This window comes from Oncorhynchus nerka, linkage group LG13, assembly GCF_034236695.1.
Source record: "Oncorhynchus nerka isolate Pitt River linkage group LG13, Oner_Uvic_2.0, whole genome shotgun sequence".
NCBI classification, from domain to species: Eukaryota; Metazoa; Chordata; class Actinopteri; order Salmoniformes; family Salmonidae; genus Oncorhynchus; species Oncorhynchus nerka.
The window spans coordinates 29714895-29737966 of record NC_088408.1 but is presented as its reverse complement, the minus strand read 5'-3'; the positions used below and the strand labels follow the sequence as shown (position 1 = coordinate 29737966).

The 23072-nt window shown below is 44.1% G+C and overlaps 1 protein-coding gene and 1 long non-coding RNA gene across 2 annotated transcripts in view; one reads left to right on the top strand and one right to left on the bottom strand.

The window, feature by feature from the left end:
- LOC115139313 (very long chain fatty acid elongase 4-like) overlaps positions 1-20671 on the top strand; it is a 39951-nt gene extending 19280 nt beyond the window's left edge. Inside the window, exons 2-7 of the mRNA XM_029676541.2 lie at positions 10791-10886; positions 12507-12694; positions 13242-13322; positions 16835-17006; positions 17213-17340; positions 17539-20671. Coding sequence (XP_029532401.1) covers positions 10820-10886; positions 12507-12694; positions 13242-13322; positions 16835-17006; positions 17213-17340; positions 17539-17823 — 921 coding nt within the window. The 5' untranslated portion in view covers positions 10791-10819 and the 3' untranslated portion in view covers positions 17824-20671. The remainder of the gene's footprint in view (positions 1-10790; positions 10887-12506; positions 12695-13241; positions 13323-16834; positions 17007-17212; positions 17341-17538) is intronic.
- LOC135574676 (uncharacterized) lies at positions 4728-10809 on the bottom strand. Its single transcript, XR_010465547.1, has 2 exons — positions 9366-10809; positions 4728-7020 (listed from the first exon to the last, which is right to left on the bottom strand). It is a non-coding gene; the product is annotated as an uncharacterized LOC135574676 (long non-coding RNA).
- Positions 20672-23072: the final 2401 nt, after the last annotated feature.

Sequence of the window (23072 nt, the reverse complement as noted above, 5' to 3'; positions counted from 1 at the left end):
CTGCTTGGGGGGGAATATATACGGCTGTGATTATAATCGAAGAGAATTCCCTTGGTAGATAATGCGGTCGACATTTGATTGTGAGGAGAAGGTGAACAGGTGAACAGAAGGACTTTAGTTCCTGTATGTTGTTGTGGCCACACCACGTCTCGTTAACCATGAAGCATACGCCCCCGCCCCTCTTCTTACCAGAAAGATGTTTGTTTCTGTCGGCGCGATGCATGGAGAAACCAGCTGGCTGCACCGACTCCGATTGCGTCTCTCCAGTGAGCCATGTTTCCGTGAAGCAAAGAACGTTACAGTCTCTGATGTCCCTCTGGATGCTACCCTTGCTCGGATTTCATCAACCTTGTTGTCAAGAGACTGGACATTGGCGAGAAGAATGCTAGGGAGTGGTACACGATGTGCCCGTCTCCGGAGTCTGACCAGAAGACTGCTTCGTTTCCCCCTTTTACGAAGTCGTTTTTTGGGGTCGCCGGCTGGGATCCATTCCGTTGTCCTGGGTGAAAGGCAGAACACAGGATCCGCTTCGCGAAAGTCATATTCTTGGTCGTACTGATGGTGAGTTGACGCTGCTCTTATATTCAGTAGTTCTTCTCGACTGTATGTAATGAAACCTAAGATGACCTGGGGTACCAATGTAATAAATAACATGTAAAAAAACAAAAAACTGCATAGTTTCCTAGGAACGCGAAGCGAGGCGGCCATCTCTGTCGGCGCCGGAAGTTCTGCATGTGTGTGCGTGTGTGTGTGTGTGTGCGTGCGTTGTGCATAGGTGTGCGTAAGTGTAGGTCTGCACCCCTGCCCACAAGCTCTGCCCTCCCCCTCCCTAGAATAGCAGGAAATTAGCTTTAAAACTGCAACATTTTCTCTCAGACTCATAGCAAAATGTATAGAATAGCATGAAATTAGCTTTAAAACAGCAACATTTTCCCTTTTCCCCATGGCAAAATTGATAAAATTGCAGGAAATTAGCTGCTTTCCCCCAAAAATGTGTAAATAAATAAAACACAATGGGGGAGCATCATGAAACTGCTGTACGTGTGTGTGTGCGTGCGTGTTAGATGTGTCCGATTAGTCCATCGTGAAATTGAAGACAGGAACTGTAACATATTGTGTAATATTTTCCCCTCCCTTTATTCGTGAATGAAGCAGGGCCTTGGATGCGGTTTGGAGAGGACCCTCCAGTTGGAACTTTGACATCCCTAATGGAAAAGTACAAAGTAACAGACAGAGGAATAAAAATTAGAGTGTCAAAGTTTTGAGCGAAGGATTTCCTGACTTTGGATATCATTATGATGTCCAAAAGCAACAACAACCCAAATATACCCTCTAACTGGTTATCTAAGTAGAACTAATTGTGTCAGTGCAGCAGTGAAAATACGTAGGTTGTTAATCTTTTACTTTCAATCAAATTAATTCAATGGAATCTTGGGCAGAAACTTGAGAATATTGAATATTGAATATTCTGTGCAATAATTACCATGAGCCTATTGCCAGTGGTGTAAAGTACTTAAGTAAAAATACTTGAAAGTACTACTTAAGTCGTTTTTTGGTGGTATCTGTATTTTACTTTACTATTTATATTGTTGCCCATTTTTACTTTTACTTCACTACATTCCTGAAGAAAAGAATGTACTTTTTACTCCATACATTTTCCCTGACACCCAAAAGTATTAGCTACATTTTGACAGGAAAAGGGTCCAATGTACACACTTATCAAGAGAACATCCCTGGTCATCCCTACTGCCTCTGATCTGGCGGACTCACTAAACACAAATGTTTCATTTGTAAAGTATGTCAGAGTGTTGGAGTGTGCCCCTGACTATCCGTCAAATAAAAAATAGAAATAAAATTGTGAAGTCTGTTTTTTTTTCTTTGCAACCTTCTCCTCCCTCCTGAATCCTCCTCCCCCCCTCCTCCCTCTCTGCAGATGACTTCGTCAACCATTTTGAAAAGAAGGTCGACGACATCCGATCCTCGTTTGCTAAGTCAAACGACACCGCTGGTTCTGCTCACACTGCCCTACCCTGTGCTCTGACCTCTTTCTCCCCTCTCTCCAGATGTAATCTCGCGTCTTGTGACGGCCGGCCGCCCAACAACCTGCCCGCTTGACCCTATCCCCTCCTCTCTTCTCCAGACCATTTCCGGAGACCTTCTCCCTTACCTCACCTCGCTCATCAACTCATCCCTGACCGCTGGCTACGTCCCTCCCGTCTTCAAGAGAGCGAGAGTTGCACCCCTTCTGAAAAAACCTACACTCGATCCCTCCGATGTCAACAACTACAGACCAGTATCCCTTCTTTCTTTTCTCTCCAAAACTCTTGAACGTGCCATCCTTGGCCAGCTCTCCCGCTATCTCTCTCAGAATGACCTTCTTGATCCAAATCAGTCAGGTTTCAAGACTAGTCATTCAACTGAGACTGCTCTTCTCTGTATCACGGAGGCGCTCCGCACTGCTAAAGCTAACTCTCTCTCCTCTGCTCTCATCCTTCTAGACCTATCGGCTGCCTTCGATACTGTGAACCATCAGATCCTCCTCTCCACCCTCTCCGAGTTGGGCATCTCCCGGCGCGGCCCACGCTTGATTGCGTCCTACCTGACAGGTCGCTCCTACCAGGTGGCGTGGCGAGAATCCGTCTCCACACCACGTGCTCTCACCACTGGTGTCCCCCAGGGCTCTGTTCTAGGCCCTCTCCTATTCTCGCTATACACCAAGTCACTTGGCTCTGTCATAACCTCACATGGTCTCTCCTATCATTGCTATGCAGACGACACACAATTAATCTTCTCCTTTCCCCCTTCTGATGACCAGGTGGCGAATCGCATCTCTGCATGTCTGGCAGACATATCAGTGTGGATGACGGATCACCACCTCAAGCTGAACCTCGGCAAGACGGAGCTGCTCTTCCTCCCGGGGAAGGACTGCCCGTTCCATGATCTCGCCTTCACAGTTGACAACTCCATTGTGTCCTCCTCCCAGAGCGCTAAGAACCTTGGCGTGATCCTGGACAACACCCTGTCGTTCTCAACTAACATCAAGGCGGTGGCCCGTTCCTGTAGGTTCATGCTCTACAACATCCGCAGAGTACGACCCTGCCTCACACAGGAAGCAGCGCAGGTCCTAATCCAGGCACTTGTCATCTCCCGTCTGGATTACTGCAACTCGCTGTTGGCTGGGCTCCCTGCCTGTGCCATTAAACCCCTACAACTCATCCAGAACGCCGCAGCCCGTCTGGTGTTCAACCTTCCCAAGTTCTCTCACGTCACCCCGCTCCTCCGCTCCCTCCACTGGCTTCCAGTTGAAGCTCGCATCCGCTACAAGAACATGGTGCTTGCCTACGGAGCTGTGAGGGGAACGGCACCTCAGTACCTCCAGGCTCTGATCAGGCCCTACACCCAAACAAGGGCACTGCGTTCATCCACCTCTGGCCTGCTCGCCTCCCTACCACTGAGGAAGTACAGTTCCCGCTCAGCCCAGTCAAAACTGTTCGCTGCTCTGGCCCCCCAATGGTGGAACAAACTCCCTCACGACGCCAGGACAGCGGAGTCAATCACCACCTTCCGGAGACACCTGAAACCCCACCTCTTTAAGGAATACCTAGGATAGGATAAAGTAATCCCTCTCACCCCCCCTCCCCCTTAAAAGATTTAGATGCACTACTGTTCCACTGGATGTCATAAGGTGAATGCACCAATTTGTAAGTCGCTCTGGATAAGAGCGTCTGCTAAATGACTTAAATGTAATGTAAATGTAATTAATTTTTTTATGGTTTATACATTTTAGTAATTCCATTTACTTTCACTTACTTAAGTCATTTTCTATCTTTACTTTTACTCAAGAATGACAATAGAGTACTTTTTCCACCACTGCCTAAAAAAAGAAAACTTTAGGTTACATCAGAGAACGTAGGCCAGAGGAAGATCTCTTCTGTAACCAACAAGTAAAGCTGGGTTGTATCTAATGATGGTGTGACACTTCCACCTAGTGGTGAATTCAAAATATATGTCAATGTTGACCACTTCAGTGACTGGACTATAGGACACACTCTAAAGACTAATTGATAGGCTAATGGTTGGACACACTATGGGACATTGGCACATATCCAAAAGCTACTTACAGCCACAGACCTATAGCCTAAATAGCAACTAGAGAGAGAATACACACATTTGTTGTATGAAGCATCTCCTATACCCAAACTAAGCGATAATAGAATCACTAGGCTATTTATATTTCTGATTTAAAAAATGCCTCGTATAGCCTATTCTTGGTATAAATTAAAGTCCAAATCGGCAATGACAATACTGACAATGTAGAATATCCTACTAATGGGTGTAATCAAGGCCAAAAACGCAGCAAATGCATTTGTCCAGGAGGTTCCACACACGGTGCAACAGCAGAGATGCACCCTTATATCAAGCTGTCAATCCCAAACCACCCCATCGCCCCAACCAACTCGCTTGGCGGACCCTTGTTGTCACGTGTTGTTGACGAAACGCTGAGGGTGACTTCCAGACAGTGGAGAGGGGATCAGTAAACACATCAACTTCGGAACACACTTCTGACTTGAATGATGCAATTCATGTTCTACTTTTAAATCATACAAATTTGAATGAACAAATCCCCTTACAAGATAGAAACCTCAGTAACTGTTAAACATTTCATTTGGGAGGTATTTCATCTGTTGTCAAGTCTCGAAATCAGACATAAACAAATGCACATGTCATATAATTAGGCACGCCTCCATTATTTTATTTGAAATTGTGCAAACTCCAAACTCCAAACATTTATTGAACTGCATTGTTGGTTAAGGGCTTGTAAGTAAGCATTTCACAGTAAGGTCTACTACACCTGTTGTATTCGACGCATGTGACAAATAACATTTGATATGATTTAATTTGATATCACAGTGCGTTGTTCGGATAGCTCTTTGCTCTGAAGCCTACGGCATTGCTGGCTTGGTCGAAGAGAGTCATGGGTAACTGCATACATGGAGTGTGTCTAAAAGTGGGCGTGTCAACAGAACTGGGAGGATCAACAGAAGTGGGTGTATAGTAAGCGAAATAGATAATTGGGCAGATTTGTTGCCACTTAAGACCATTTGTGTGGCAGATTGGGCTGCACAACAAGTCGATTGATGACAACTGGAGAATTCTAGCTAAGCCTAACCCTTTTCTTAACCTTAACCTCATTCTCCTAACCTGCTACATGAATGATCCTAACCTGCTATGCATTTTAGCTAACCCTAAGGTATCCCCCTTTCCCTAACACATTTCCTAAACGTAACCTTATTCTCCTAACCTGCCATGTTAATTCTCCTAACCTGCCACGTTAATTATCCTAACCTGCTACGTTAATTCTCCTAACCTGCTACATTAGTTATTTGAACCTGCTATGTAAACATTAAACTTACCCGCAGTGCACCTGGCTATGGCCGTTCTAACCAATAATGGAGTGCTGATGTTACACCCATCGCTGTTGATCCACCCATTGATGTTACACCCATCACTGTTGATGAACCCACTGATTTCACACCCATCACTGTTGATGAACCCACTGATGTTACACCCATCACTGTTGATCCATCCACTGATGTTACACCCATCCCTGTTGATCCACCCACTGATGTTACACCCATCATTGTTGATCCATCCACTGATGTTACACCCATCCCTGTTGATCCACCCACTGATGTTACACCCATCATTGTTGATCCATCCACTGATGTTACACCCATCACTGTTGATCGACCCACTGATGTTACACCCATCACTGTTGATCCACCCACTGATGTTACACCCATTGCTGTTGATCCACCCACTGATGTTACACCCATTGCTGTTGATCCACCCACTGATGTTACACCCATTGCTGTTGATCCACCCACTGATGTTACACCCATTGCTGTTGATCCACCCACTGATGTTACACCCATTGCTGTTGATCCATCCACTGATGTTACACCCATTGCTGTTGATCCACCCACTGATGTTACACCCATTGCTGTTGATCCACCCACTGATGTTACACCCATTGCTGTTGATCCACCCACTGATGTTACACCCATTGCTGTTGATCCACCCACTGATGTTACACCCATTGCTGTTGATCCACCCACTCCTTTTGCAACGCCGACTTTCTGACACTCCAAGTAGGCAATTACCCATATTTGGTTAAAGTGGCTATCTGAGAGTCTAATCATTTTCCCTCCTTCAGCTTTGGTAGACTTGTGCAAATGGCAGAGGCACGCGTGAATTTGCAAATGGAGGGCCAAGGGAAAGGGAGTGATTTGCGATTCAGCTAGAGAATGATAGAGAAAGCGTCCCATTAGTTTCCATTATGGCGTCCGAGCGCACGGGCAGTTCCATTAAGACAATCTCCATTTTGAAGTAGTCAATTTTATTCGTCACGATTGTCTGATCCATCCTGATGACCCGGTTGGACATGACTCCAACAGGGTCATCAGGAGGAATCAGCCAATAAGGTTGGAAGTCCCACCCAGTTGACTACATTGAAATGGTGGAAGCCCTCAATGGTGCTGGACATGCTAAATGACCCTTTGGCCACTAGAAGCCTTTGTCATTCTATATGGATTCAGCCAAGTTCTTGCTAAGATTCATTTCTAGTCATCAAATCAAATGAAATGTATTTATATAGCCCTTCGTACATCAGCTGATATCTCAAAGTGCTGTACAGAAACCCAGCCTAAAACCCCAAACAGCAAGCAATGCAGGTGTAGAATCACGGTGGCTAGGAAAAACTCCCTAGAAAGGCCAAAACCTAGGAAGAAACCTAGAGAGGAACCAGGCTATGTGGGGTGGCCAGTCCTCTTCTGGCTGTGCCGGGTGGAGATTATAACAGAACATGGCCAAGATGTTCAAATGTTCATAAATGACCAGCATGGTCCAATAATAATAAGGCAGAACAGTTGAAACTGGAGCAGCAGCACGGCCAGGTGGACTGGGGACAGCAAGTCATCATGTCAGGTATTCCTGAGGCATGGTCCTAGGGCTCAGGTCCTCCGAGAGAGAGAAAGAAAGAGAGAAAGAGAGAATTAGAGAGAGCACACTTAAATTCACACAGGACACCGAATAGGACAGGAGAAGTACTCCAGATATAACAAACTGACCCTAGCCCCCCGACACATAAACTACTGCAGCATAAATACTGGAGGCTGAGACAGGAGGGGTCAGGAGACACTGTGGCCCCACCCGAGGACACCCCCGGACAGGGCCAAACAGGAAGGATATAACCCCACCCACTTTGCCAAAGCACAGCCCCCACACCACTAGAGGGATATCTTCAACCACCAACTTACCATCCTGAGACAGGGCTGAGTATAGCCCACAAAGATCTACGCCACGGCACAACCCAGGGGGGAGGGGGCAACCCAGACAGGAAAATCACATTAGTGACTCAACCCACTCAAGTGACGCACCCCTCCCAGGGACGGTATGAAAGAGCCCCAGTAAGCCAGTGACTCAGCCCCTGTAATAGGGTTAGAGGCAGAGAATCCTAGTGGAAAGAGGGGAACCAGCCAGGCAGAGACAGCAAGGGCGGTTCGTTGCTCCAGAGCCTTTCCGTTCACCTACCCACTCCTGGGCCAGACTACACTCAATCATATGACCCACTGAAGAGATGAGTCTTCAGTAAAGACTTAAAGGTTGAGACCGAGTTTGCGTCTCTTACATGGGTAGGCAGACCATTCCATAAAAATGGAGCTCTATAGGAGAAAGCCCTGCCTCCAGCTGTTTGCTTAGAAATTCTAGGGACAATTAGGAGGCCTGCGTCTTGTGACCGTAGCGTACGTGTAGGTAAGTACGACAGGACCAAATCAGAGAGATAGGTAGGAGCAAGCACATGTAATGCTTTGTAGGTTAGCAGTAAAACCTTGAAATCAGCCATTGCCTTGACAGGAAGCCAGTGTAGGGAGGCTAGCACTGGAGTAATATGATCAAATGTTTTGGATCTAGTCAGGATTCTAGCAGCCGTATTTAGCACTAACTGAAGTTTATTTAGTGCTTTATCCGGGTAGCCGGAAAGTAGAGCATTGCAGTAGTCTAACCTAGAAGTGACAAAAGCATGGATTAATTTTTCTGCATCATTTTTGGACAGAACGTTTCTGATTTTTGCAATGTTACGTAGATGGAAAAAAGCTGTCCTTGAAATGGTCTTGATATGTTCTTCAAAAGAGAGATCAGGGTCCAGAGTAACGCCGAGGTCCTTCACAGTTTTATTTGAGACGACTGTACAATCATTAAGATTAATTGTTAGATTCAACAGAAGATCTATTTGTTTCTTGGGACCTAGAACAAGCATCTCTGTTTTGTCCGAGTTTAAAAGTAGACATTTTGCAGCCCTCCACTTCCTTATGTCTGAAACACATGCTTCTAGCGAGGGAAGCCATTTATAGTGGCTTCCCCATTCTCCTATCACTTGAAGGGGCTGAATAAGGGGACAGGGTGGAAGTTGATTATCTCTATCAAGCAAAGGGGCCATCAGTCTTTCCAGTCAGTGTAGCGGTCCCTGGAGTGCAATAACCGCATGCGCAGTGCCATCAGTCTCGTCGTGTATCCTGAAGATCGAAAACAGAGAAGATGAGCCTGAGCACCCAGCACGGAACTCATGCATGATTTCCGCTTGCATTTTGTAGTTTTTGCCTAATTCGGGGTTGATGTCGAATTGTCCAGCAGTGTTGGAGATCAACAGCTATAACGGCAGAATACGGTAATTTAGAGGTGTTGGGCATCACATTGCACCGGATGTCATTACACGCACCTACATCTCGAGAAGGTATGTAAAGATATGTATTTTTTCTCCATTATAATGAAATGGTTAATACCGAAATAAAAACCGTGTGCTTAGGCTATCAGTCTTTATATAGGACATTTGGGGAACATATTAGTGCACAACCTTGGAAAGTGTAGGCTTAGTCTTGTTTAATTAGTCATGAGCTGCTTTGAGGAATTGAACCGTTACATTCTGTTTCGTTCGTTTATTACTTTTATTCCATTAGGCCTACTCCCTCCTCCTTAAAAAACTGTGAACTTCTATGTGAGCGTGCATGACAGATAGCAATAATGTAGCCCGTAAATAGACTTGGCGGCGGAAAGAAACGTGTAGTAGGCTAGCACGTTGTTAGAATAAGATGGGTGGCACATAGGAACGAACGCACTGGATAAAGCCTATAAAATGTGTCTATAAAGTGTTTAGAGACTATTTTCATTATATTTTCCTACGAATGGGTGTCCTACTAAAGTTTTTGTATGAATTGTTAACCACATAATTTCCCCTGTTCAATCAACCACATGTTGACAATCCCCTGTCGCCCTGCGAATGTGGGTCGTCCGGCATTTGCACTTACATCTAAGCTCGTAGATGAATTGGATTTAAGCCTCTTGAGTGCTCCGCCCGAAACCTGCTGACACACCCGGGGTCTTTGTGTGCGATCATGCCCGTTTCCATGGGCGACCGGGTCTATTCGCTGGGTGACGTTTTTTCTCCTTCCATCCTCTCCTTTCCTCTTCCGTTTTGAAAACAAAACTAAACCCCCATTGTCAGTGAATGCATATGTTTTTTCATAAACTTCCCAATACATTTTCACAAATTTATTAGGCCTAACATGATCTATATGCACATGAGATGGTTCTTTAGTGCATGTTATTATAATAATATAACATTAACTTTATTTGTATATTGCTTTTCAATAAAAGTATCAAAGTGCCTCATGTCATAAAATATCAAATAAAAGTACTAACAAAGTAATAAAAACAAGAGGAACATCTTTAGGCCTCTGCATTCTCATCTGTGGCGACTGTTATTGAACTGATCCACGGGATGAATAATAGATGAATAAATGGACACCTGTTGTAAGATGGATAGGCCTATGCTGCAATTATGTAACGTTGTTCTCCATAGCTCATATGTTGTGCATCAACTCAAATCATGCTAGAGTGGCACACTGTAACGGTTGTCGTCGGGAGAAAGGGAGGACCGAGGTGCAGCGTGATAAATATTCATTGTAATTGAATAAAGAATGAATACTGAAACAAAAACAATACACGACAAACACGCCATGTGTGTGGAGACAGAAAGAGAGAGAGAGACCCTCTTATGAACATTGATCTCTCATCTCTTATCCTCCGTAATGAACTTAAACTGCTTTTATGGCAGCGACCGGCCAGGTCTCTTATGCATGTTAGCATTACCAGCAGCTAGCTAGCGCTTCGAACAGTGACAGCTGTGTAGGGGGTTGAGGAGGCACCCCGCCTTATTAATGGTCGGACAAACACTGATCAGTTGTTCAGTCCTCTTTCAGATCTGTGCAATGTTCTTACCAATTGGAGTTCATTTGCAGAGTTTGGCAAACTCAGGTTATTGAACTTGATGGGCAGCATGAAAACTTAGTGCTGCACATGGGGGATGTGTGAAACCTACTCCTTAGAGTGAAGAGTCCCCACTTGCACTAGTGGATAGCTAGTGTTTTGCATGGCGGCGACTGGTAAGACACTTCAGGAGGGCAGTCACGCGTGCTTGCAAGGCACAGGTCCTGGGTTCGAGCCTCGGTTTGAGCCGCATCAGGAGAAAGTGGTACTCACTAAGCAAGCAGCGTGACATTCTTTACATTAGAACCAAATGTTATGTTAAGGTTTTCAACTATCTAAAGGGGCTAATTACATTTCTTGTCTAGCTTTCTTTACGCTAACACACCTGCTCCTTTTCCAGATGAACTCGCTTAAAAGTGAGCTCAAGTAGTCTGTCATGAAGTTTCTCCTCTCTCTCACTGCAGCATAAGCAGGACCAAATCAAGACGCAGTCATGGAAGCTCTCACCCACTTTATGAATGACACGGTAGAGTTCTACAGATGGAGCCTTACTATAGCAGGTGAGTTAGTGTTGATCTCTCTTCTCTCACATAGCAGGGGCAGTCTGCTAATGTAACCACACACATGCACACAAACCCAGGTACACCACACACACATACAGTACCAGTCAAAAGTTTTGACACCCCAACTCATTCAAGAGTTTTTCTTTATTTTTTACTATATTCTACATTGTAGAATAATGGTAAAGACATCAAAACTATGAAATAACACATAAGGAATCATGTAGTAACCAAAAAAGTATTCAACAAATCAAAATATATTTTATATTTGTGATTCTTCAAAGTAGGCGCCCTTTGCCTTGATGACAGCTTTGCACACTCTTGGCATTCTCTCAACCAGCTTCATGAGGTAGTCACCTGGAATACATTTCAATTAACAGGTGTGCCTTGTTAAAAGTTCATTTGTGGAATTTCTTTCCTTCTTAATGCGTTTGAGCGAATCAGTTGTGTTGTGACAAAGAAGGGATGGTATACAGAAGATAGCCCTGTTTGGTAAAAGACTAAGTCCATATTATTGCAAGAACAGCTCAAATAAGCAAAGAGAAACGACAGTCCATCATTATTTTAAGACATGAAGGTCAGTCAATCCGGAAAATTTCTGAAATTTTGAAAGTTTCTTCAAGTGCAGTCACAAAAACCATCAAGCACTATGATGAAACTGGCTCTCATGAGGACTGCCACAGGAAAGGAAGACCCAGAGTTACCTCTGCTGCAGAGGATTAGTTCATTAGAGTTACCAGCCACAGAAATTGTTTGGGATGAGTTGGACTGTAGAGTGAAGGAAAAGCAGCCAACAAGTGCTCAGCATATGTGGGAACTCCTTCAAGACTGTTGGAAAATAATTCCAGGTGAAGCTGGCTGAGAGAATGTCAAGAGTGTGCAAAGCTGTCATCAAGGCAAAGGGTTGCTATTTTGAAGAATCTCAAATATAAAATATATTTTGATTTGGTTAACACTTTTTTGGGTACTACATGATTCCATGTGTTATTTCATCGTTTTGATGTCTTCACTATTATTCTACAATGTAGAAAATAGTCAAAATAAAGAAAAACCCTTGAATGAGTAGGTGTGTCCAAACTTTTGAGTGGTACTTTACATACTACTGTTGACTGTGTCATATGACTGTTAGAATGTTCTTTTTCATGTTTGTTTGACTAACCTAGAAAAAGTCTCCTTCTTTTCATTTGACTAACCTCCACAGCACCCTCCAACAATACATAAGCACTGTAACTCCTATGGTTGTCCATATGTCTGCCTATGCTGTGTGTGTGGGTCAATCACTGTCTCAGCATTCAAATTTAATAGATATTTAAATAACTTTTTCAAATAACTATTTTTACAATACTCCAGTCCCACCTGTCTACACTAAACTCTATCTCAGTCTGTCTTCAGTTCATTGTCAGTGTTACCTTACACTGAAAGCTACACCTGTAGGCTACGTGCACTAACAGTGTGTGTGTGTGTGTGTGTGTGTGTGTGTGTGTGTGTGTGTGTGTGTGTGTGTGTGTGTGTGTGTGTGTGTGCAATACAATACACTATTAGCGCAATGTCTATTAGCGCAGTGTCTGTTATAATGACCGGTTCTGACATTACCCCTTTCCTCTCCTATCCCTCTTCCAGACAAGCGGGTGGAGAAATGGCCAATGATGTCATCGCCCGCCCCCACCCTGGCCATCAGCTGCCTGTACCTGCTCTTCCTGTGGGCGGGGCCTAAGTACATGCAGAATCGTGAGCCTTTCCAGCTAAGGAAGACCCTCATAGTGTACAACTTCAGTATGGTGATACTCAACTTTTACATCGCCAAAGAGGTAACCAGCTCCTTTCCTTTTTCAACAAAAGTAATTCAGGAAATGTTCCATTTCGTTTCAGGCCATGGTCTTTATGATTCCCAGTCCCAGTGTCAGTGTCTACAGATTGGAAAGGGCTTTAAAGTTGATAGCAATATGACACCTTCTCCAGCTAATGTATTGGTGGGCAAGGTTGAGCCATCACCAAATGGATAATGTAGCATGCCATATACCAACCCTGCCTGAACTCAATACCATACTCCCATACCATACCCAGCACTGCACCTGTCAAACATCCTCTACAGTTACATCTATATAGTCTTTTTAGAACTGTAGGCACAGAGGATACAGGGTCTAGGGCACAACTCCAATCCTCAAAGGCTACAGTACTGGTGGATTTCATTTCTCCCTGGCAATTTCTTTCACACGTCCATTCACCCAGGTGTAAATTGGTCTCTGTGGCCCTTGAGGACTATTGTTGTGTATCTGTGGTCTAGAGGAAAGGGACTACCCCAAACGTTGTGTATTTAACGTTGTGTCCCTAACATTGTATCCCTGTGGTCCTCAGCTCCTCCTGGGTGCGAGAGCAGCGGGATACAGCTACCTATGTCAACCTGTCAGCTATTCCAACGACGTCAACGAAGTCAGGGTGAGCAAACTTGACACACTACAGACATACTCTTAATTTGATCACTCCGTTGTTGCAGAGTGTCGTGTCTGTGACTATCATTAAATGTGAAGACTTATTTTATCAAATCAATTCTATGTGTAATTATTATTGTGTGATTAAACTAATCATGTAAACTTGAATTAACTAGGAAGTCGGGGCACCACCGGAAAATGTTTATAGAGTCTCTATTTCCCAAATCGACTCTTAAGATATTTTCATATCTTATCGATTAGTCTTCTATTAATGTATCATTATTACCTCATCAGTTCTCATTAATGAATGTCGCAACCCTAGTCTCGAAACTGAATCTGCGATGTACATATTGGCTTAATTATTTATTTACTAAACAAATCACAGAAATACATAAACAAACAATATAGTTATTGGTTACTAACACAATGCATTGATAAGTCCCTAGTGGGCTAAACCGGTATGACGGCTTGGTAGATAATGGAAAGAGGTGGTGACAGATAAAAAGCGGGACAGACAAAATGGATTGACTACACACAGTTGATTATTGTATTCATTGAAATGCTAATCCTAAGCACCTGAATGGCCGCTCATTCAAAAATCATTTCAACATATATATTTACGCCCGTATGTCGTTGTTGTTTTCTTTGTTGGAATCGCTGGTCCATCTGCTGGAGAGTCAGTTCATCAGAGAGTCTCTGGTTAACTTCCCCAGGAGTCACAATGTCTTTCGTAGTTGTCGCTTTCTCAGCGGCTCTGGATAGTGTCTGTTGTAATGGATACGTCAGGCGTACAGATGGTTGTTGCATAGAATAGATGCTTCTGCGGTTGTTGTTATTCTCGTAATTTCCAGCTGCAGACTAGTAATTCTATGTCTAGGATTTGCTCTCATTCTGTAGTGATCGATAGTCTCAGAGTTGAACCATTTCCAGCCGTGTAGCCAACGCTCCACGCTGTATGGTCTTGTCCTTTGGTAATAGAATTGTAGCCATTTCAACGTGGCGATCAAGTCCAAGACCAAGTGAATTTCGTCACAGGGGTTTATATACTTGGGGTAGAAAAGGGGGTGTTTCATCATTCCCACCCAATGTCTGTGTTCACTTGGGGCGGGACCACCGATTGAGAATAAGCTACAATGGAAAATAATTCTCATTTAGAATGCTAACATCACATTGTTGTCTTCACAAGAGACAACAACAACAAGAGTACCATTATACTCAGTCATTCATTCTATACAACAGTTAGATGGAAACCTCATAACTGGGAAGTGTGGACAAACAGAGATATCCTTATCGTCCTTCTTGTCCTACTACCTTTCCGTGATGTCACAGAATAAAACAACTTTTTTTCATTTTTACCCCTTTTTCTCCCCAATTGTTTAGTAGCTACTATATTGTCTCATCACTACAACTCCCGTACGGGCTCGGGAGAGACGAAGGTTGAATGTCATGCGTCCTACACAACCCAACCAAGCCGCACTGCTTCTTAACACAGCGCCATCCAACCCGGAAGCCAGCCGCACCAATGTGTCTGAGGAAACACCGTGCAACCTTGGTTAGCACGCACTGCCCGCCACAGGAGTCACTGGTGCGCGATGAGACAAGGATTTCCCTACCGGCCAAACCCTCCCGGGTCGCCCCACAGACCTCCCGGTCGTGGCCGGTTACGACAGAGTCTGGGCGCGAACCCAGAGTCTCTGGTGGCACAGCTGGCGCTGCAGTACCCTTAAGCACTGCGCCACCCAGGAGGTCCAGAATAAAACAACTTTGACAAGATTGTTCTTTAATTACCCACGGAACATTCCCACATTCTCAAAAATATTAATATTGTTTAATTATTCAAACTTTTGATGTCCATAAGTCTCTCTGTGTTCCACAGTTTACATTCCAATCTCGAACACTACAGAGCACAGAGGCAGCATATTTTATGACCGCCATAAAACAGCCGACTTCCAGCTCTCCCCCTCTACGAGAGAGAGCACTCTGTAGAGCGGACCCACTGTTACCTGATCCTTCAGATCGCCACAGGAGAGTTATGACAAGAGAGCTTTAAAAAAAAACATTGTATTCACGATTTAAAAAGGCTTCTAAAGTTTGTAATTTCCACTTAAACGTTTCAGAATTGATTTCCCAAACCAAAAATGTAACAACACCTACTAAAATGTCCATGAATTATCATCCACATAATAATTCACATTTCTTGTTGCCAGCAGCATTATTTTCCTGCTGTAAGAAACTGGTCAAATTAAGATAGTACATCTGTACACTCTTGCAATCGATTTGGTGGAAAGACCAAGAGCTAGAGCTTGTCTGGTCATTCTGTTCATAAGCCAGAAAAGACCAGACATATTAGCCTTTTACCCATTTCTTATTGATACAGGCTGGGTCTCTGTATTTGAGGTGTAGAATGAGGTCCAGCTTTAGCAGCATGTGGTTCTCTGTAAGTCTAAGCAGCCGTGCTGTAATCTTATTGTAGACTATTACTCTATGTGTGTGTGTGTGTGTGTGTGTGTGTGTGTGTGTGTGTGCAAGAGAGAGGGAGAGTAGGAGAATGTCAGAGATAGATCTACGGTGATTCCAGGACAGAGGGGGTGTGACCTTTAACATAAAGGGGAGGAGTTATTAAGTCTCACCACTTCTGTCCCCGCCCATGGTATGATGGCATTACTGAGGGATAAGAGTGACACTCAGAGCACTGTGTGTGTGTGTGTGTGTGTGTGTGTGTGTGTGTGTGTGTGTGTGTGTGTGTGTGTGTGTGTGAATTACAAAGGGATACGACAGAGAGAGAGTATGTTGGCGGGTGGTTGGTAATGGATAATGACAGGCTACTTTGTCCCATAGATAGTCTGACATACAAGCCAGCAACAAGCCTGATACATCCCTCAGTTAATATCAGTTATCAGATTTTACTGTACCAACCCCTTATCAAGCCACTTTCTCTACCAGACCGCAGGCTAACATGCCATGTCATTCATCAATGACCCCTTTCATTGTCATCACCAATCCCCTATGGACGGAGTTGACGCTAACATTGTTGACTCTGATTTTAAAATTAGGCAGATGATCCGATCACCGTCTGAGCATTCAAATTGAATAGATATTGAAATAACGTGTGAAAATAACAATTTTTACAATACTCCTGGTCCCACCTTACACTACACTCTATCTCAGTATAGTCTCTTCAGTACAATGTCAGTGTTACCTTACACTGAAAACTACACCTGTAGGTTACATGCACATGTGTGTGCATGTGGGTGTGTGCATGTGTGTGTCCTTGATACATATGTGTGTAGAGGATGCATGATGATGAGAGTGTGTGTGAAAAGCAAGGTGGCTACCTTTTGATCTCCATAATCCCAACCCAGTGGAATCCATAGAAACCTACAGAATCCTCTTTAAAGTGTTTCAGGAAATTGGGATCTTTATTGTCTTTGAGACTCGTGTCTCTGAAACCAGATGGTTTTGAGCACCAATGATGTAATCTTGTGTTAAAGCTCACTCCCTCCCTCTTCCCTTTGGCAGATAGCGTCGGCTCTGTGGTGGTACTACATCTCTAAGGGAGTGGAGTATCTGGACACAGTGTTCTTCATCCTGAGGAAGAAGATCAACCAGGTCAGCTTCCTCCATGTCTACCATCACTGCACCATGTTCATCCTCTGGTGGATCGGAATCAAGTGGGTCCCTGGAGGACAATGTGAGTACCTGGGGGGTACATTGGCGTATTGTGTGTGTGTGTTAATGCATTTGTGTAGGGTGGGTGATTCAATGTTCCCACCTGGATACACCAGGTTCATCTCTACCCTTCACTATCATACTGTTCTGAAATAGCATGCTTGCCACTCATAAGCAGCCTGACTTGTATCCCCTTGGACATACCTTTATCCTTTAACCCCCTCACAGCGTTCTTCGGAGCAGGAATAAACTCATCCATCCATGTCCTGATGTATGGATACTATGGCCTGGCCGCTTTCGGACCCAAGATCCAGAAATTCCTTTGGTGGAAGAAATACCTGACCATTATTCAGATGGTAAGTCTCCCTCTTGCTGTGGCCATAGCACAGCTGTTCAGGTAGTGTGTGATTGATACCGAAACACATCTTTGCATGTCAAAATATATTCCATTGTTTGGAGTGTGCGGTCTGACTCATTCATCACGGATTATATTGGGATTATTACATTTGGGATTGAGCATGTCAGGTCTGTTGTGTGTTTTGTGTACGTCACAGATCCAGTTCCATGTGACCATTGGTCATGCCGGCCACTCCCTCTACACTGGCTGCCCATTCCCTGCCTGGATGCAGTGGGCCCTGATTGGCTACGCCGTCACCTTCATCATCCTATTCGGCAACTTTTACTACCAGACCTACCGACGCACCCCACGTTCTGCCCACAAGGCGGCCAAGCCCGTCACTAACGGTGTCTCCATGGCAACCAACGGCTACAACAAGCTACAGGAGGTAGAGGAAAATGGGCAGAAGCAGCAGAAAAAGGGAAGAGCGAAAAGGGAGTAAGGAGAAGGTGGAGAGGATGGAGGAAGCCTCTGTCAGACCAACACGAGGACCGTGGGGTGAAAAGGCAGAGGAGATAGGGGGGTTCAGGGGTGAAAGTTCAAAAGTCAAATGGGATTCCACCACACCACTGCCCCTGCAGGATGTTTTGAGGATGTGATTTGTGACCAATTTGTGTGTGTGTGTGTGTGTGGGGGGTGATTTGGTGAAGTTTGTATTCTGGGATTTGGTAAGGTTTGGGTATGGAGGGATGGGGGTAGGAGGAGGGTGTTGGTTGTCTTTTTACAACGAAAGAAGATTGCTGCTCTTCATGTAGAGTCTGTGCTCTGTCTCCTTACTTTGGGGTCCTGGTCGAAGACAAGACCTTAAAAAGACCACAACACAACCACAGGGACTCCCAAACTGCTCAGCAGCTGCAACGTTTCCAACCAAAACTCCACCACCATTTTGTACTTTTCTTTGTTTAACTCAATGCTGATGTAGTGATGCAAATGCTTATTTATTTTTGTAGCATTGTAAATGGTATTTTACGTATTAAATTATTTCAATTGAAGAATCTTCCAGAAATGTATACCAAAGAGGATGTATATTTCATTGCGTGATGAGTAAGGGAACTACTGGAGGAGCATTATTGAGGAATAAATAGTTGTTTTACAGTACAGGGGCTGTTCTCAATTCTATTTGTGGCAGTATTACTTGTCTACGTGGAACACACAGACTAGCTGCAAGCCCCCTCTGTCATACAGACCTGCCCTAAAGTACATAATAAACACATACACCAACACAAGAATTCAGACACCTTGACTTTTTTCACATTTATTTACGTTTACAGCCTAATACTAAACTTGATAAAATACATTTTCCCTCATCAATCTACACACAATACTCCATAATGACAAAGTACCCCAAAAAATGTTTTTTAACATTATTTAAATGTACTAAAAATAGAAAACAGAAATAACTTATTTACTAAGTATTCAGACCCTTTGCTATGAGACTAAATTGAGCTCAGTTGCATCCTGCTTCCATTGATCATCCTTGAGATGTTTCAACAACTTGATTGGAGTCCACTTGTGGTAAATTTAATTGATTGGACATGATTTGGAAAGGCACACACCTGTCTAGATAAGGTCTCACAGTTGACAGTGAATGGCAGAGCAAAAACCAAGCAATGAGGTCAAAGGAATTGTTCATAGAGCTCCGAGACAGGATTGTTTCGAGGCACATATCTGGAGAAGGGTACCAACAAATTTCTGCAGCATTGAAGGTCCCCAAGAACACAGTGGCCTCCATCATTCTTAAATGGAAGAAGTTCGGAACCATTAAGACTCTTCCTAGAGCTGGCCAAACTGAGCAATCAGGAGAGAAGGGCCTTGGTCAGAGAGGTGACTGTGGTCACTGACAAGAGCTCCAGAGGTTCTCTGGAGATGGGAGAACCTTCCAGAATGACAACCATCTCTCAAGCACTCCACCTATCAGGCCTTTATGGTAGAGTGGCCAGACGGAAGCTTCTCCTCAGTAAAAGGCACATGACACCCCGCTTGGAGTTTGCCAAAAGGCACCTAAAGGACTCTCAGACCATGAGAAACAAGATTCCCTGGTCTGAGGAAACTGAGATTGAACTCTTTGGCCTGAATGCCAAGCATCACGTCTGGAGTAAACCTGGCACCATCCCTACAGTGAAGCTTGGTGGTGGCAGCACCATGCTGTGGGGATATTTTTCAGCGGCAGGAACTTGGGAGACTAGTCAGGATCGAGGGAAAGATGAAAGTGAAAGAGGAAAGTACAGAGAGATCCTTGATGAAAACCTGCTCCAGAGTGCTCAGGATCTCAGGCTGGGGCGAAGGTTCACCTTCCAACAGGACAACAACCCTAAGCACACAGCCAAGACAATACAGAAGTGGCTTCAGGACAAGTCTCTGAATGTCCTTGAGTGGCCCAGCCAGAGCCCGGACTTGAACCCGATCGAACATCTCTGTAGAGACCTGAAAATAGCTGTGCAGCGACGCTCCCCATCCAACCTGACAGAGATTGAGAGGATCTTCAGTGAAGAATGGGAGAAACTCCCAAAATACAGATGTGCCAAGCTTGTAGCGTCATACCCAAGAAGACTCGAGGCTGTAATCACTGCCAAAGGTGCTTCAACAAAGTACTAAGTAAAGGGTCTGAATACTTATGTAATTGTGATATTTAAGTTTTTTATTTTTAATATATTAAAATATATATATATATATATATATAAAAACCTGTATTTGCTTTGTCATTATGGGGTATTGTGTGTAGATTGATGAGGGGGGAAAACAATTTAATTCCTTTTAGAATAAGGCTGTAACATAACAAAATGTGGAAAAAGTCAATGGGTCTGAATACTTTCTGAATGCATTGTACCTGGCATGTGTATGTATGTACAAGAGAGTGGAGGAAGTGCATGTTTAGTGCATGGTATTATAACTATAGGAGATTGGGTGGGTAATCATCTGTGCAAGTTGTTAGTGTATCATTATGAAGATTGGGTGGCTACCATACTGCACATGCAAGTTGGCTGACCAATACCTTTACTCCTAGACTGTTTATCTATTGTCTGTTGTCAATTTATATGGTCTGTTGTGCATTTATATGGTTATCTTTTTTTGCTGTTGTGGATCTTATGGGTTTTCTGCATAATTTTCCTCTCTTTTTTTGCTGTGCAATGTAGCTATGGTGCAACTGGGAAACATGTCTAACTCAAGATGGGGAAAATGATACCTCATCCCAAAGGGCTTTAAAAAAACGACAACAGTATATTCATTATTTTATTTAAATAAAACACAGACAGCTACTGGCTACAATGGAAATAAAGAGGATGCCAACACCCTCGTTGTTCTGTGTGTATGTTAGTGTGTTAGTGTCTATGTTTCCCCATCAATGTGTATCTTCGTTTGCATGTTTTGTCTTTTATTTAGGACTTTAAAAAAATTAATACCTGAGCTAACTAATACCTCAAACCTTCAATATCCTCTTTCCTAACCCTAAACCTGCTAAAAACCCTTATTTCTCTACCGCCATCTACAGAAGCCTTTAGAATTCTCATTCTCAAAGTTTGCAAAGGTCTGTGCATATCTTGCTCTGATGAGTAGGATTCCTCCACCTCTCCTCTACCAGCCCACCCCACCCCCCTCTCCCTCTGTCCCCTGGGTCAAGCAGATTCCTGGGAGTAACGGAGAGGAAGAGAGGCCTGTGTCTCTGGGGCTTGGCCAGACAGCTCTATTGTAATCTGGGGGGGGGTAAATTGGCTTTGGCTGTAAAAGAGCTTATGTCCACGTCACACAGCTAGTTAACCGAGGAATTCATGTCACTGTGGAAAAGAGGAGTCTTCTGTAATCTTCCATTGGGTCATTGACACTCACATATACAGTATGTACATACATGCATAATGGTATGAATATAGTACACTGAGTTCACAAAACATTAGGAACACCTGTTCTTTCCATGACACAGACTGACCAGGTGAATCTAGCTGAAAGCTGTGATCCCTTATTGATGTCACTTGTTAAATCCACTTCAATCAGTGTAGATTAAATAATGATATTTAAGCCTTGAAACAATTGAGACATGGATGGCGTACGTGTGCCATTCAGAGGGGGAATGGGCAAGACAAAAAATGTAAGTGACTTGAACAGGGTATGGTAGTAGCTGCCAGGCGCACCAGTTAGTGTTAAGATCTGCTGGGTTTTCCCGCTCAATACTTTCCCATGTGTTTCAAGAGTGGTCCACCACCCAAAGGACATCCAGCCAACTTGACACAACTGTGGGAAGCATTGGAGTCAACATCGGCCAGCATCCCTGTGGAACGCTTGCAACAGAGTCCATGCCCCAACGAATTGAGGATGTTCTGAGTGCAAAATGGGATGCAACTCAATATTAGGAAGGTGTTCTTAATGTTTTGTACACTCAGTGTAGATATAAGAGAGAACAATATGCAACATTCACACATAGTAACACACACAACTCCACATACAGTATGCAACGCACACACACACCGGCTGACCCTCTCCTGTGCCAGGCAAACACGTTGTTTCCATGTGTTGGATGTGTTTGGTGTTATTCCATTGATTACATTCCAGCCATTACAATGAGCCCGTCCTCCTATAGCTCCTATCACCAGCCTCCTCCACTATCGCCATTGGTTTTTTCTAGCATGTCCTCAATACACTGCCCCCTCCTCTTACCTTCTCCATTATCACTGCCACATTTGACTGTCTTTATAAACTTACAAACTACACTGACTCACACCACTGCAACTTCACATGAACCACTTCCCCCTCTAACTATATTTCTGGGATGGAGGAGAGGATGAAGTGATGAGTGTGTAGAGGCTAGAGGTGTTTGTCCTCCCAGGGGATACAGCGGGATCTATGCCGAGCTCTAAGAGGATTGCAGTAGGCCATGGCTTTCCATCAGGGTCACTTAACACAGGTCACCATAACCTGTACTGCACCTGGGCTCTTAGCACTGCTCTGAACTCACACTACCTCCTAACCACAGATCTAGGATCATATTACCTACTCAATTCTAGCCTTCATTATTAGGAGGATGAACAAAATAACTGACCCTGTATCAAATCAAAGTGTATTTTTGTCACGTGCTCCGAATACAACAGGTGTACACCTTACAGTGAAATGCTTACTTACAGGCTCTAACCAACAGTGCAATTTTTAAGTAAAAAATAGGTATTAGAAGAACAATAGATAAGTAAAGAAATAAAAAACAACAGTAAAAAGACAGTGAATAATAACAGTAGCGAGGCTATAACAGTAGCGAGGCTATATACAGGCACCCCTTAGTCCGGCTAATTGAGGTAGTATGTACATGTAGGTATGGTTAAAGTTACTATGCATATATAATAAACAGAGTAGCAGTAGCGTAAAAGAGGGGTTGGCGGGTGGTGGGTGGCAGGTGGCGGGACACAATGCAAGACAGTCGTAAAGAGGGCACGACAAAGCCTATTCCCCCTCAGGAATAGGCCCCACCCACAATACAAATAGTCCGGGTAGCCAGGAGTCTTATGGCTTGGGGGTAAAAGCTGTTGAGAAGCCTTTTGGTCCTAGACTTGGCGCTCCAGGTAACTGCTTGCCATGCGGTAGTAGAGAGAACAGTTTATGACTGGGGTGGGTGGGTTCTTTGACAATTTTTATGGCCTTCCTCTGACACCGCCTGGTGTAGAAGTCCTTGATGGCAGGCAGTTTATCCCCAGTGATGTACTGGGCCGTACG